Source organism: Panthera pardus, unplaced genomic scaffold, assembly GCF_024362965.1.
Source record: "Panthera pardus isolate Hobbes unplaced genomic scaffold, ASM2436296v1 HiC_scaffold_1, whole genome shotgun sequence".
Lineage (NCBI taxonomy): Eukaryota > Metazoa > Chordata > Mammalia > Carnivora > Felidae > Panthera > Panthera pardus.
In genome coordinates this window covers 6,418,407-6,436,064 of record NW_026526654.1, presented here as the reverse complement: position 1 = coordinate 6,436,064, position 17,658 = coordinate 6,418,407, and the positions used below count along the sequence as shown (strand labels likewise).

The 17,658-nt window shown below is 35.0% G+C and overlaps 1 protein-coding gene across 1 annotated transcript; it reads right to left on the bottom strand.

Moving 5' to 3' along the window:
• Window positions 1-2,572: 2,572 nt before the first annotated feature.
• LOC109257169 (olfactory receptor 2T4-like) lies at window positions 2,573-3,529 on the bottom strand. The gene has a single exon (XM_019433124.1). The coding sequence runs from the start codon at window positions 3,527-3,529 to the stop codon at window positions 2,573-2,575; it is 957 nt and encodes a 318-aa protein (XP_019288669.1).
• Between the last annotated feature and the right edge of the window lie 14,129 nt (window positions 3,530-17,658).

Below are 17,658 nucleotides of genomic sequence, written 5' to 3'. Positions count from 1 at the left end.
AAGGTTGTAGAAACCTGAAACCTTGTTACTATGGGTTAGAAGTGATTCATTTGGCCAAATGCTGGTGGTATCACTATTTTTATACATTAATAAAAAATTTGAAAATTTTAGACTATTTTATAGCAGCTACTTATTTGATACTAGTAAGAAACTGCATTTGGGTGCCTATAGCCCATCCATTTCAGTTTTTAACTCTAAACGAAAGGAATTTGGAGCAGCAATTGTTCCTCCCTGTCTGGGAATTCTTAGTATTAGACACTATATATAATTTGATAAATAACTTTCCCAACTGCATAGCTCTTGTAAAATCTTATTAGTAGAGACTATGGAAAATTATATTTTAGATACATTACTTAAAAGGATAGTCATTCTAAAAACATGTTTAAATAAATATTTTTGGTTCAAGATAGAGTAATTTTTAAAAATCTTTAGAATAGGGGCATCTAGGTGGATCAGTTGGTTAAGCATCCAACTGTTGGTTTTAGTTCAGGTCATGATCTCATGGCTTCATGATTTCGAGCCCCATGTCAGGTTCTGTGCTGGCAGTGCAGAGCCTGCTTGGAATTCTCTGTCTCTCCCTCTCCATGCCCTTCCCCCACCCACACTGTATCTGTCTCTCTCAAAATAAATACACAAACATGAAATATCTTTGGAATAAAAAAAGCATATTTTATTTTATTTTATTTTATTTTATTTCATTTTATTTCATTTTGTCTCATTTTGTTCTCCATGTTTAGGGTGTTATAAATGGAATCATCAAATGTATCATTATAGTCCAGAAAATTGAGGGATGATACATACAATTTTCAATTACTTTAAAGTATGAATATTGTATTAATTCAGTTTTACTGCAATAAAAATTTTGGAAATTGGTTTTCTGATATTGTTTCTCCAAACACTGCAAGATCTTTATTTAACAGTTATGAACTAATCCAATGTGTCAAGAGAAAAAAATGATCCATCTGATTCTTCACCAGTTGGACATAGACCATTATATAATTGTAGACATGCATCCATGTCTGTGTTTTTATGGAACAGGTTCATCAAGGACTCACATACTCCAAATATCCCCCTCCTACCTCCAATCCATCCTGGTGTCAAAGTATGGCCCGTTCCATTTAGATCAACACCATTTAGTTCATTTTTACTCACTTGGTCTCTCTACTTGTCATGCTGCTGCACTTTCCCAATTGACCACTAATGTAACATTTCTAAAATGCATATCTAAACATTCTACTACTGTTTGTAAAACTCTGGGTCACAGAAGGAAAAGAAACTGAAGGAAAAGAAGTGCCTTTTCTGTGGTATCTTGCCCCTGAGAAAGCCTCCTCTGCCCCAGCCTCCCATACTCATCAGAGAGCACATTTAGTCAACATTCAACATAGGGCCCCAGATTCTGACCTCAGTCCCCCTTTTTTGACCAAATTTGTGTATCACAGGTAGAACAGATGTGTCATTGTGAGCTGTGCACTCTCACATGAGCATCAAGGCATATCATATACTGTATGGCACTTGTTTGCATATCAAACTATGCAGGCTCAAATTCCTTAAAAATAGCAACAATGCAGTATTCAGATTTTAATCTCATTTAGCTATTTTGAAATATAATATACTATAAAATATCTATTGAATAATTTAATAAATGAGTGAATATTTGATATCCTGATTATCTCTTCTCTCTCCCTCTCTCTTTCTCTCTCTCTCTTTGCCTAATAAATTACATACTTCAAAACTTGGCTCAGATGTCACTTGAAGCAAGGAATCTCTCCTAAATGGAAGGAAGCTTCCATTCTGAGTTCATATTTTTCCTACAGTTTCTTATACAGTAGGGATGCAAAGCCCATCATTTGGTGGGGCTTTTAACCACTAGATGCCTGCAGTTTTGGACCATGTACACTTAATGTGCATTATCATGGTATAGCAAATTAAGGGATGATACAAAGTAGGAAGAGACAGGATTGTCCCAGTGATAATTAGTCACATTTAAATGAGCATCTTTTATAAGATATTATGTGATTTACACTACCATCAAACAGAACACAAACTAAAAAAGGGAGGAAGACTGACATTTTAACTGCTTGTGTGTGATAATTATATATTTACAGAAAATTAGAATGAATAAGAATGGTACAAACCACATTCACATACCTTTTACCATGACTCAACAATTCTTAACACTTTTTACCTCTTTTTCTTCATCACCTTTCTTCTTCTTTCACTTTAAAATGGATTTTATAGACTCAGATGAACTTTTTTTCTTTAAATATTTTAATTTATGTATTTTTAAGAATATGTAAGTTCTTCTACAGAGTCAGGATGCAGTTCAGTAAATACAACAACTCAACAACTTTAGTAAATATAACATCAATATAAGATAATTATATAATATATTTTGAAAGGAGAAGAATTAGAAAATTTAAGAGTTTTATAGTACAGACAGGCAATTCTTCAAAAAAATGTAAAAGTGAAATAAGACACCATGGTATAAAATTCTAAGAAATAAAGTTGACGTAAATTTCTGAACTTACAATGTGTAGAGAAGGAAAAACAATAATGTCAAGGTTTTCTACTTTTAAGTTTTGTGAAAGACAGGTTCCACATTCCACATTTTCTTCAGAGCCCCCATAACATCCTTATTTCTTAGACTATAGATCAAAGGGTTGAGTACAGGAGTGAGTATTGTGTAAAAGACAGATACCATCATGTCCTTCTCAGGTGTATGGTAGGACTTGGGGAGCATGTAAGTATAAATGGCAGCCCCATAGAAGAGGATGACCACAGTCATGTGGGAAGAACAAGTGGCAAAGGCCTTCTTTTGGCCTTCTGCTGAGTTCATCCTATGGATGGTGATGAGGATAAAGTAGTAGGATCCTGAAATGACTGTCACAGGAATGAGAAGCATGAGGACACAGCACAAGTACATGAAAATCTCATAGATGGAGGTGTCTGAACAAGACAGTTTCAACACCGCTGGGACTTCACAGAAGAAATGATGGATCTCCCGAGATCTGCAGAAGGGGAAGGTCATGGTGATGGGAGTGAACAAGAAGCCATCCACTGAACCCAGGAACCAGCAACCAGATGCTAGAAGGAGAAACACCCTAGGGTTCATGAGGACTGGGTAACGGAGGGGATGGCAGATGGCTACATAGCGGTCATAGGCCATAGAGGCTAGAAGAAAAAATTCTGAACCTGCTAGTGTCACATAGAGAAACATCTGTATCCCACATTCTGTGGTTGAGATCTTGTTCATACCCATGACTTGGTCCATGAGCATCTTCGGCACAGTAACAGAAATGTACATTATGTCCATGAGAGACAGCTGGCTGATGAAAAAGTACATGGGGGTGTGGAGGTAGGCATCAGAATGTATCAGTAGGATCAGGATGGTGTTTCCAGTCAAGGCCATCAGGAAAGCCACAAAAATCACCAAACAAAGGAGAGCTGGGTGTTTGGATTCATTGAAGATTCCTACCAGGATGAAATCTGACCTCGCAGTGTAGTTAGCCACCCAGTTGGTTTTCTCCATGAGATTTCACTTGGAAAACATAGGAAACATTTAGGATTAATGAATCACTCATGGGACACCACACACTTAAATGAATGTTTAGTGGGAGAGAGAAAGAGAGAGAGGAAAAAAAAATGATTATGTTGACAGAAAGAAATTCCATGGTCCAATAAATTTGTAGATTAAAATTACCTGTAATTCCATAAATATACCAGAAAACTAATAATACACAAATATGAGTAAAGAGAATTTATAACATATAGTGAGGTTGCATTGTTAAAAGTCATGAGCTTACTTTTTGATACAGTCTCCTTTACCAGTAGCCATGTAAATTTGTTTAGCTATTGCCCTAAACAACACCAAAGATGAATCATATATATATATATATATATATATATATATATATATATATATATGTCACTCTTCTAGAATATATATGTATATATATATATATATATATATATATATAATCACTCTTCTAGAATTTTTGTTGTAGATCTCAGAATTTCATTAACCTCTTTTGTCTAAAGATCCAACTGAGATCTTGAATACTCTCCAAGGTGTATTCTGTACAAGAAAATTTTAACATTTTGCAGAGCATAGACATATCAAATCATTGCATTCTACAACTGAAACTGATAGAATATTATAAGTCAATAGTATGCCCCCCTAAAAGAGAACAATCTAAAAAGTAACCATGACACAATTTGGGGAAAAATCTATATGAAATGTTTGAACCCCCTTTTTCCTATAAGAATGAATCACACTGTGAGGCACTGTGATTGTATGGAGTAAGCCACAAATCCTCCAAAACAGGCCATGGTCATCACCAATATACCAATCCCTTAGATAGCCTAGGGACATCATTTTGGAGTCCAGACTCTGAGGCCAGACTGTGGCTGTGGGTCCAGCTTATCCCCTACACCCTATTGCTCCATCTGCTCTACATACAGAAAAAGATAATAAGTATAATGTCTTCCCTTATGTATAGTTAGGAGTAAATGATGAAGTGCTTAGAATATTACTAGTTACAGATGAATAAGCATAGAGTATATAGTGTTAGTTTAAATGATTAACTATAGTAATAATTATGCAGAATCTATGTAGGAGATGGGTGTTACTATTATCATTTGATAATATAAGATCCATTTTGTCAGTTCACTAGCTTAATAACTATCTATGCATTTAAGAATTTGATTTGATCATCTTGTTAGTCCTAGACAACTAGTGTGTGTATATATGCATATATGTATTATACACATTCTTATTATGTATGCATATAATTATTTTATATAAATATGTAAACTTTAAATGATATATAGGGGCTCCTGGATGGCTTGGTCAGTTAAGTGTCTGAATCTTGATTTCAACTCAGGTCATGATCTCACAGTTCATCAGATTGAGTCCTGCATTGGGCTCCACACTATCAGCACGAAGCCTGCTCGAGATTTTCTCTCTCCCTCTCTCTCTGCTTCTCTCTCTCAAAGTAAATAAATAAAAGAACTTAAAAAAATGAAAATATGTATATATTTCTTATCTTAACCCTGATTAAGCAGAGTTTTATGTAAAAATCCATCCAATTTGTATCTAGTACATGTTTTTCCAAGTTGAAATTCATCTCCTTAAAGTTTCTACCATTTGCTTTAAATTTCAGAGGACAAGAAATAGGATTTAGAGGGGCATTGCCATTTTTCAGAGAAGACTTTACTTTTTTTCCCAAATGTTACCTACTTTAATGCACAAAGCAATTAATTGTTCATGAAACTGACATGACAGAGAGGAAAACTGAACAACACTAAGATATTTCTGACTTCAATTTACTGTTTCTTCTCCTATCTTGCTGCTCATAGCCAGCCTCTCTATTAGACACTGAGGATGAATGAAAACCTCATTAAACTTAGCTAAAATTAATGAAGGTCATAGTCAGTCTGTTCAGAAACTAAAATAGAAATGTGATTTACAACAGAATTCTAAAAAAGCTATAAAATAAGTAAAACAATGAACACAAAATACATCTGACCTTTATTAAGAGAATAAGTATTACCTTCTTTTACACTTTCTCTTATTAAATTTAAATCTATACAACTTTTTAATTTCTGACATTAAGTGTCAAAGTTCAAAATCCCTTCAAAGAGGAAGGAAATATTGGCTCCTCTTTCTGGGAAGTGTTTAGAGGCAGTTATGATATCTGGATATTTCAGGAAGTATTTCCAAGTTTCAAATGAATTTTATAGTTGTGTAAAAATTCTAAAGCTAATTAAAAATAAGATGTTAAAGCAGTTGAGAACACGGAAAATGATTTTGTTTTCTTAATAAAAATATACAACAAAATTTTGACACATAGCATCAAAAAATATAGTCTTTCTATGATATCCCACCCTCACTGATAGATGATATCTGAGCATTCTGAAAAATAAAAAATAACAGTCTGATAAACTACAAAACACACCTGCTGACAAAGTCTGTATTTGTGGTCAAAATAAAGTGAGGACCAGCATAGGAAGCAACAAATGTGAAGAACCTGAGGCTGCTTGCTGGGTGAATGGAGGGAGACAAGAAGGTTACCAGGGAGAGGGGGTCACTGGGAAATTTCTGCTGCACTTTTGTACTGTGGGTCACTGAACAGCCCACCTGGGATACCAGACACAAAAGGGAACACGGTCTGTACTGTGCATGGCAACTGGTCCCTCTGTTCATTGTTACTCTTCTCTAATATAATTCCTTAAGTTTAATGTAAACAACTTAGTATATATTAACACAGAAAATTATTGACAGTGGTGGTGGATTAATATCAAACCTTTATTTGAAGCTCACAGCAACCTAGAAATTGTTCTAATGCTTTATTATATTTTATCTTTCCCAAGTCCCTATGAAGTACATATTCATCTTATTTTCTCCTTTTACACATTAAAGAATTCAGATTTTGAGGATCTGCTTAACACCACACAACTACACTGAGTGAAAACTAATGTCTCAGACCAATTTGAGCCCACAGGTTGTAACTATGCCTCAGATTTTGGGAGGACATAGTCTTCTTTCCATAGTATAGATAACTTGGGTATTAGGGCACCCATTGTCAGTTTCATTAGAAAATATAAATATGGTTGAGATATTTCTTTCTACTAGTTTCTAACCCAGAAATGATGCCCGCTCAAAGTAAAATCAGTAGCTCTTCTGTAGAATTTCAGTCTCAGGAGAAAAAAAATGCATTAGCCAATCATATAGCAAAACTGTATCTTCTTCTGGCCACAAGTAATTGGAAAGCAAAAACCCATTTTTTTTAAATGTGCTATACAAAAATATTCAAGAGAAAAGTACATTTTTTTTCTACTTACAAATAGATAAAAAAAAATTTAGGACATTTATTCAGCAACCAATGGAAAATATCAGAAACAGAGGAACAAATCAAGATAGCTAGAAAATAATCACCCTTTTTGCACTTGTAGATCTGTTTGTCTGGTTGAATCCACCATCAGATGATATAGCCAGTCTCATGCAGATGGACTAATGGAGTGTGACCAGGTTAAGTGTACAGAGAGAGGTAGGAGATCTTTACTATGCCCATTAAGCAGGTGGATGATTTCCTTTCAATAAATCCCCTCTGAGACTATAAAGAAGAATGCAATTATAAGAGCTAAAAAAAAAAAAAAAAAGCTAATAGATATCCCGGTTGTGCTAACCTGATACTTTTTTTCTGTTTTAAGTCTTTTATTGTTAATGTCAATACATATCAAAATCTTAAAGACCGCTAATACTACTCAAAAATCACATCACTAATGAATCCTCAGCTATGACATATATGAGATAGTTTTCATGTAGCCTTTTAATTTTAGAAAATAAATATTTCATGTAAGTGTAAACATATATATGTATATATATAAGTGTATATATATATATAAGTGTATATATATATATGTAAGTGAAAATATATATATATATAAGTGTAAATATACATATATAAGTGTATATATATATATGTAAGTGTAAATATATATATATAAGTGTATATATATATGTAAGTGTAAATATATATATATATATAAATTTTAAGTTCAAGGAAAATATTTGGAATATATATTTTTCTTTTTAAGTTTTACTAATATAGAATCTAAAATTCATAGTTCAATTAATTTTTCAAATTAATTGTTGAAAATAAAATTGAGGGGTGCCTGGGTGGCTCAGTCAAGCATCTGACTTTGGTTCAGGTCATGATCTCATGGTTTGTGGGCTTGAGTCCCGCATCGGGCTCTGTGCTGACAGCTCAGAGCCTGGAGCCTGCTTCAGATTCTGTGTCTCCCTCTCTCTCTGTCCCTCCCCCCTCACACTCTGTCTCTATCTCTGCCTCTGTCTCTCTCTCTCTTTCTCTCAAAAATAAATATTTAAAAAGTTAAAAAAAAAAAAGAACCTAAAATTGAGGTGGTCCCTTTCACGTTTTTTTAAAAAGACTTTTTTTTTTTTTAATGATTATTCATTGTTGAGGGAGAGAGAGAGAGACAGAGTGAGCGGGGGAAGGGCAGAGAGAGAGGGAAACACAGAATCTCAAGCAGGCTCCAGGCTCCGAGCTGTTAGCACGGGGCCTGATGTGGGTCTCGAACTCACAAACTGTGAGATGATGACCGAACTGAAGTCTGATGCTTAACTGACTGAACCACCCAGGGGCCCCTGATCTCCTTAATGTTTTGTTTTTGTTTTGTTTTGTTTTTTTGTTTTTTTGTTTTTTTTGTTTGTTTGTTTTTTTATCTTGACCCGTCTTCATTGGATTGCTGATTGTATACTTTCTGCTGTTATTCACATGGAATCTACAATATTTTTAAAAATTTTAATGTTTATATATATATATATATATATAGAGAGAGAGAGAGAGAGAGAGAGAGAGAGAAACAGAGCACAAGCAGGGGAGGAGCAGAGAGAGAGGGAGACACAGAATCTGAAGCAGGCTCCAGGCTCTGAGCTGTCAGCACAGAGCCTCAAGTGAAGCTCAAACTCTGGAACTGGGAGATCATGGCTTGAGCTGAAGTCAGATGCTTAACTGAGCCACACAGGTGCCCCTATGTTATTTTAATGTTACTTTTTTTTTAATCAATTTTTTGAATTTAAAAAAAATATATATATCTTATGTTTTAAAACATAAGATAAATATATCTTACATCTTATGTTATCTTATATCTTTAGATAAGATATCTTATCTAAATATATCTTATGTTTTAAAACATAAGAGGGGGAGGCTAGGAGAGGAGCAGAGAGAGAAGAAAACACAGAATCTGAAGCATTTCCAGGCTCTAAGCTGTCAACACAGGGCCCAAAGTGGGGCTCAAACTCACAAACAGTGAGATCATGACCTGAGCCAAAGTCAATGCTTAACTGACTGAGCAACCCAGGCACTTTCTTTTTTAATTTTTAACAAAACATTTCCAATTGAAATGAGTAAGTCAAAAGATTAAAAAGCAGAACATAAAGAATATAGTCAGTGATACTGTAATAGTGATGTAATGGAATAGATGGTAGCTATATTTGTGGGGAACATAGCATAATGTATAAACTTGTCAAATCACTAAGTTGTATCCCTGAAACTAATGTAACATTGTATGTCAGCTATACTCAAATTTTTAAAAAAACTTCCAGTTTTATTGAGACATAATTGACATATAACATTGCCTGAGTTTAAAATGTATGAGATAATTTTATATGGGTATATACTGTAAAATTCTTTACTACAATAAAATTAGTAAACATATCACTCAATTCACATAATTGCCATTTTGTTGTTGTTACAGTGAGAACATTAACTCTCTACTTTCATAGCAACTTTCAAGTATACAATGCAATATTATAACCTATAGTCACCATATTATAATGTATAAAGTTAAAGTAGATAACATGCTGATTTGATACATATTTATATTCTAAAACACACCTTCATCACATCGAATAATTACAATTATGTGACAATTTTTTGTGGTGAGAATAAGATCTACCCTTTTAACAGATTTACATTCCTATAATCCATAATCACAAGGCTGTTATTAACTTCAGAATTTATTCATCTAACTGGAAATTTGTGTGCTTTGACCAAACCTTTCCCACTTCCCTCACCTCCAATCCCTGGTAGCCATCACTGTACTCTGTTTCTGAGTTTGGCTTTTTAAGATTCTACATACGGGGTGCCTGGGTGGCTCAATTGGTTAAGCATCTGACTTAGCTCAGGTCATGATCTCATGGTTTGTGGGTTCCAGCCCCATGTCGGACTCTGTTCTGACAGCTCAGAGCCTGGAGCGTGCTTCAGATTCTGTCTCCCTCTCTCTCTGCACCCCCCCCCCCACTCATATTCTGTCTCTCTCTCAAAAATAAATAAACATTAAAAAATAAGATTCCACATACAAGTGATATTACACAGTATTTGTCTTTCTCTCTCTGACTTACTACAGTAAGCATAATAGCTCCAAGTTGCTGCAATTGCCAGGATTTCTTCTTTCTCACAATGAATAATACTCTATTACATATATGTAAGTCTATACATATATCTACATCTGTTTCTATTTATATACATAGATATAGATTATATATCTACAATCTATGTCTACTCTGTCTCTATATCTAAATCTCATATATTCTTTATACATTCATCTGTTGATAGATACCTAGCTTTTTTTTTTTTTTAACATACTGGTTATTGTGAATATGCTGCAATAAACATGGGAGTTCAGATAACTCTTTGACATATTGCTTACATTTCCTTGGATACATAACAAGAAGTGGGATTATTGGATCATATGAGTTCAATTATTATTTTTTTGAAGGACTTCCATAGTGGAAATATTTTCTCCAGTTATGTAGTCATCCTTTCATTTTGTTGATTTCTTTCTTTTGTTGTGGAGAAGCTTTTTAGTTTTTTGTAGTCATACTTTCTAATTTTTATTTTTGTTGTTTGTGCTTTTCTTGCCATACCCTTAAATCATTGACAAGACCTATGTCAAAGAGCTTTTGCTCTATATTTTCTCCCAACACTTTTAAAGTTCCAGGTATTACATTTAAGTCTTAAAGCCATTTCAAGTTAATTTGTGGTAGAGGTATAAAATAGGGGTAAAATGTTATTATTTTGCATTATTTTGGCATATACTTTACCCAGCATAATTTATTAAACAGATTATCCTTTCTCAGTTAATATTCTTGGCTACCTTTTCAAATATTAGGTGACCATATATATACTGTTGTATTTAATTTTATTTTTTAATATGTGATTGTCAAGTTGGCTAACACATATTGTGTACAGTGTGCTCTTGGTTTTGGGGGTAGATTCCTGTGATTCATCACTTACATACAAGACCCAGTGCTCATCCCAACAAGTGCCCTCTTCAATGCCCATCACCCATTTTCCCCTCCCCCCATTCACCCTCAGTTTGTTCTCTGTATTTAAGAGTCTCTTGAGGTTTGCCTCCTTCCCTCACTGTTTGTAACTATTTCCCCTTCCCTTCTCCCATGTCCTTCGGTTAAGTTTCTCAAGATCCACATATGAGTGAAAACATATTATATCTGTCTTTCTCTGACTGACTTATTTCACTTACCATATAATGCCCTCCAATTCCATCCACATTGCTGCCAATGGCATTATTTTATTCCTTCTCAATGCCAAGTAGTATTCCATTGTATATATAAGCCACATCTTTACCCATTCATCCTTTTATGGCCATTTAGCTTCTTTTCATAATTTGGCTATTATTGAAAGTGCTGCTATAAACATTGGAGTACATGTACCCCTATGAATCAACACTCCTATATCTTTTGGATAAATTCCTAGTAGTACTATTGCTGGGTCATAGGGTGGTTCCATTTTTAATTTTTGGAGGAACCTCCACACTGTTATCCAGAGTGGCTGCACCAGTTTACATTCCTACCAACAGTGCAAGAGGGTTCCTGTTTCTCCACATCCTTGACAGCATCTGTTGTTTACTGAGTTGTTCACTTTAGCTACTCTGACTGGTGTGAGGCGATATCTCAGTGTGGTTTTGATTTATATTTCCCTGACAATGAATGTTGAGCATCTTTTCATGTGTCTGTTAGCCATCTAGATGTCTTCTTTAGAAAATAATCTATTCATGTCTTTTGCCCATTTATTCACTGGATTATTTGTTTTTCAGGTGTTGGGTTTGCTAAATTCTTTATAGATTTTGTATACTAACCCCGTTAAAAATTTTTTTAATGTTTATTTATTTCTGAAGGAGAGAGAGACAGAGTGTGAATGGGGGACAAAGGCAGAGAGAGAGGGAGACACAGAATCTGAAGCAGGATCCAGGCCCTGAGCTTTCAGCACAGAGCCTGACACAGGGCTCGAACCCACAAATCGGGAGATCATGACCTGAGCCAAAGTCGGACACTCAACCGACTGAGCCATCCAGGCGCTCTAAATCCAATATGTCATTTGAAAAAATATTTTCCCATTCCATTGGTTGCCTTTTAGTTTTGCTGACTGTTTCCTTTGCATTGCAGAAGGTTTTTGAGTTTTTTGTTTGTTTTGTTTTGTGTTTGTTTTTTATCTTGATGATGTCCCAATAGTTCATTTTTGCTTTTATTTCCCTTGTCTTTGGAGATGTGTCGAGCAAGAAATTGCTGCAGCTGAGGTCAAAGAGGTTGTTGCCTGTTTTCTCCTGTAGGGTTTTGATAGTTTCCTTTCTCACATTTAGGTCATTCGTCCATTCTGAGTTTAATTTTGTATATGGTTTAAGAAAGTGGTCCAGCTTCATTCTTTTGCATGTTGTTGTCCAGTTCTCCCAGCACCATTTGCTACAGAGACTGTCTTTTTTTTTTTCCTATTGGATACTCTTTCTTATGTATGGTTTTATTACTAGGCTTTCCATTATATTCCAATGGTGTATATATCTATTTTTAAAGTTTTTATTTAAATTCCAGTTAGTTAACGTACAGTGTAATATTAGCTTCAGGCGTACAATATAGGGGTTCAAAACTTCCATGCAGAATCCAGTCCTGATCACAAGTGCCTTCCTAAATCCCCATCACCTATTTTACCCATGCCCTCCCACCACATCCTTTTTGGTATCCATCAATTTGTTCTCTACACTGAAGACTGTTTCCCAGTTTTCCTCCGTTTCTTTCTTTTTTTTTTTCTCCTTTATTTTTGTGCATGGTATAATAAAGTGGTCCTGTTTTATTCTTTTGCATGTTGCTGTCCAGTTTCCACAGCACCATTTTTTGAAGAGGCTATCTTTTTATTATTGAATACACTTTCTTCTTTGTCAAAGATTAATTATCCATATAGTTGTGAGTTCATTTCTGGGTTTTCTATTCTGTTCCATTGATCTATATGTCTATGTTTATTCCAGTACCACCCTGTCTTGAACACTTCAAGACATTGTAATGTATCTCGAAGTCTAGAATTTGTGAAACCTCTAGCTCTGCTGTTCTATTGGGGTCTATTGTGATTCCATACAAATTTTAGGATTGTTTGTGCTCACCTCTGTGAAAAATACTGTTGATATTATAATAGAAATTGCATTAAATGTGTAGACTGCTTTGAGTAGTAAACAATATTTTTTTCCATGAGCATAGAAAGTTTTACCATTTCTTTGTGTTATCTTCAATATCTTTCATCAGTATTTTATAGTTTTCAGAGTACAGGTCTTTCAGCTCTTTGGTTAGGTTTATTACTAAGTATCATATTGTTTTTGGTGCAATTGTAAATAGAATTTCTAAATTAATTTATTTTTCTGCTACATCATTATTGGTATATAGAAGTGCAACAGTATATTGATTTTATATATTGCAAATTTGCTGAATTTGAGTATTAGTTCTAGCAATTTTTAGGGGAGTCTTTTGTGTTTTCTATATATAGTATCATGCCCTTTGCATGTGGTGAAAGTTTTACTTTTTCATTGTCCATTTGGATGTCTTATATTTCTTTTTGTTGTCTGATTGCTGAGGTTAGGACTTCCAGTACTATGTTAAATAGCAGTGGTGAGAGTGGACATCCCTGTCTTGCTCCTAATGATAGAGGAAAATTTTTGAGTTTTTCCCTCCTGAAGAGGATATTAGCTGTGGGTTTTTGTATATGATCTTTATTATGTTGAGATATGTTCCCTCTAAACCTACTTTATTGAGGTTTTTTACCATGTATAGATGTATGTGTCAACAGTTTTTCTGCACCTACTGAAAAGACCATAGGATCCATATCCTTTATTTTATCCAGGTGGTATATCACATTGATTTTTGAATATTGAACCACCCTGGCAACCCAGGAATTAATCCCATCTGATCGTGGTAAATTATTATTTTAAGGTAATGTTGGATTCAATATGCTAGTATTTTATTGAAAACTTTTGCATCCATGTTCATCACGTGTATTGTCCTGTAATTCTCTTGTTTAGTGGAGTCTTTATCTGGTTTTGGTATCAAGATAATGGTGGCCTCATAGAATGAATTTGGAAAATTTTATTCCTTTTGTATTTTTTGGAACATTTTGAGAAGAATAGATATTAACTTTACTTTAGATATTTGGTACAGTACATCTGTAAATCTATATGGCCCTGGACTTTTGTTTCTGGGAGGTTTTTTATTACTGGTTCAACTCCTTTGCTGGTTATCAGTCTATTCAAGTTTTCTATTTCTTCCTGTTTCAGTTTTAAAACTTTATATGTTTCTAGGGGTATATCCCTATCTCCCAGTTTGTTCATTTTTTCACTTATAGTTTTTCATAATATTCTCTTATAATTGTTTTTCTGTGGTGTTGGTTGTTATTTCTGCTCTCTCACTTGTGGTTTTATTTGTTTGCACTTCTCTCTTTTAGTTTTTTTTTTTTTAATGTTTATTTATTTTTGAGACAGAGAGAGACAGAGCATGAACGGGGGAGGGTCAGAGAGAGAGGGAGACACAGAATCTGAAACAGGCTCCAGGATCTGAGCTGTCAGCACAGAACCCGACGCGGGGCTCGAACTCACAGACTGCGAGATCATGACCTGAGCTGAAGTCGGAGGCTTAACCAACTGAGCCACCGAGGCGTCCCTCTCTCTTTTAGTTTTGATAAATATGGCTAGGGGGTTATCTATTTTATTTTATTTTATTTTATTTTATTTTATTTTATTTTATTATTATTTTATTTTTCCAAAGAGCCAATTCCTGGTTTCATTGATCTATACTACTGGGTTGTTTGTGTGTGTGTGTGTGTGTGTGTGGTTAGTTTCTATATATTTTATTTCTGTTCTATTCTTTATTATGTTGTTTCTTCACCTGACTTTAGGTTTCATTGGTTGTTCTTTTTCTAGATCCTTGAGGTAAATGGTTAGGTTGGTTATTTAAGATTTTACTTGCTTCTTAAGGTAGGCTTGTATTGCTATATATTTCTCTCTTAGGACTGCTTTGTTGCATTCCAAAAGATTTGTACCAATGTGTTTTCATTTTCATTTGTTTCCATGTATTTTTTTTTATTTCTTCTTTGATTTCTTGGTGGACCTATTTATTGTGTAGCATCATGTTGTTTTCCCTACATGTATATGTGGCCTTTCCAATTTTTTTTTTCTTGTAGTTGACTTCAAGTTTCATGGCATTGTAGTCAGAAAATATGCTTGGTATGATTTCAATCTTTTTGTATTTGTTGAGGCCTGATTTGTTACCTAATATGTGATCTTTTCTGAAAAATATCCCATGTATACTTGAAAAGAATGTATATTTTGCTGTTTTAGGATGTAATGTTCTGAATATATCCGTTAAGTCTATCTGGTCGAGTGTGTCATTCAAAACCATTGTTTATATTCTGCTTAGATTAGATGATCTGTCCATTGATGTCAGTGGGATGTTAAAGCCCCCTATTATTATTGTATTATCAATGAATTTTTATATATACGTTATTGATTGTTTTATCTATTTTTGAGTTCCCATGCTGAATGCATAAATATTTAGAATTGTTAGATATTCTTGTTGTACAGTCCCCTTCGTGATGATACAATGATCTAGTTCATCTCTTCCTACAGTTTTTGTTTAAAGTCTACTTTGATATAAGTATTGGTAATTCATCTTTCTTTTGATGTTCATTTGCATGGTAAATATTTCTCTGCTCTCTCTCTTTAACCTGCTGGTGCCTTTAGATCTAAAATGAATCTTGTAGGCAGCATATGGATGGATATTGCTTTTTATCCATTCTGACAACCTACAACTTTTTTTAAGAGAGCGCACAAGGGAAGGAGCAGAGAGAGACAGAGAGACAGAGAGAGAGAGAATCCAAGCAGGCTCTGAACCACTAGTACAGAGCCCAGTGTGGGGCTCAAAGTCATGGACTGCAAGATTATGACCTGAGCTGAAGTCAGATGCTTAACCAACTGAGCCACCCAGACACACTTGACAGCCGATAGCTTTTGATTGGAGCATTTAGACCATTTACATTCAAAGTATTTTTTTAAGTTTATTTATTTTGAGAGAGAGAAAGCACAAGCAGGAGAAGGGCAGAGAGAGGGAGAGGCAGAATCACAAACAGGCTCTGCAATGTTGGTGCAGAGCCGAACACAGAGCTCAAACTCACAACCTGTGAGATCATGACCTGAGCCAAGATCCCCAGAGTTGGATACTTAACCGACTGAGCCACTCAGGTGCCCCCAAAGTAAGTATTGATAGATAGATATTTAGTGCCATTTTATTAGTTTTTGTTGTTCTGTTTCTGTAAATTTTCTCTGACCTTTTTTGTCTTGATTACTTTGCTCTCTCCTTTCCACTCAAAGATTCCCCTTTAATATTTCTTGGAAGTCTGGTTTACTATTACAAACTCCTTTAGCTTTTGTTTGGGAAATTATCACTCTCAATTTTGAATGACACCTCTGTTGGATAGAGTATTCTTGGCTGCAGCTTCTTCCTATTCAGCACTTTGAATATATCAACCCCTTTCTGGCTTCCCAAGTTTCTGTTGAGAAATCTCCAGCTAGACTTATTGGTCTTCCCTTGTAAGTTAAGGACTTCTTTTGTCTTGCAGCTTTGAAGATTTTTGTGTGTGTATGACTATATTTTGCAAATTTAATTACAGCATGTCTTCGTGTTGGCCTACTCTTATTGATTTTGATGGGAATTATCTGTGCCTCCTGGATTTAAATATCTGTTACTTTTCCCAGAGTAGGGAAGTTTTCAACTATTGTTTCTTCAAATACATTTTCTGACACGTTTTCTCTTCTTCTTCTTCTTCTGGAACGTGGATAAATACAAATGTTATTATGCTTGATAGAGTCACTGAGTTCCTAAGACTATTCTCATGTTCCATAATACTTTCTCTCTTTTGATCAGCTTTCTTATTTTCTATAATTTTGTCTTCTATATCAGTAATCCATTCTTCAGCGTCTTCCATCCTGTTGTTCAGTGCATCAAACCTGTTTCCAATCTCAGTTACTATATTATTCATTTGTGACTGATACTTTTAACTCTTATCTCTGTGGTAAGGATCCCCTTGATGTCCTCATTATTTTCTCAAGCCTAATGTGTATCTTTCTGATTGTTGCTTTAAATTCTCCATCAGTCATATTACTTATACCTGTCTCACTTAGATCTCTGGCTATGACCTTATATTGTTCATTAATTTGGAATGAATTCCTCCTATTGACATTTTGTCTAAGTCTGCATTCTTCTCTGCGTTAGAAAAGCCAGTTATTTTTTCTACTCCTGAGAATAATGGCTTTATGAAGAAAATGTCATATAGTGTGCAGGGCCTGGAGCTTCAGGAAGTATTTCTGGTGAGTGCTGTGTGCACCCTGCTGTGGTGTTTTAGCTGCTCTATTCTTCAGGCCAGTTTTCTGCAGAGGATCTCTTGCCTGCAGTGGGCAGTGTTTGGTCCTTGGCTAGAATGTGGTGAGTTTTAACTCCAGGTATGCTCTAATCTGCTTGTTAAATGACAATTGTTAATACTTCCACAATAACTGAAGCCCTTAGAGCTCCCTGGTTGGTTATGTGGTGTGGATAGGTGTTTCTGCTGGTTTTCTGGGGAAGGGGACTGCTGAGCTGGGACTGACACAAAGTTGGCTGAGAAGGGCAGTCCTGTCAGAGTGCAGGGGTTTGGGAGTGGGTGTAAGCAAGTTAGGCAGCCTAGGTTGGTGCTATTCTGTTTCCTCCAGGTTGCTCTGTGTTTATGCTGGAGCAGCAGTGGGAGATGGTGCCAAGCAGCTCCTTCATCC

Excerpts from the sequence above, each read along its gene's own strand:
- LOC109257169 (XM_019433124.1), bottom strand. The coding sequence starts at position 3,529 with ATGGAGAAAACCAACTGGGTGGCTAACTACACTGCGAGGTCAGATTTC.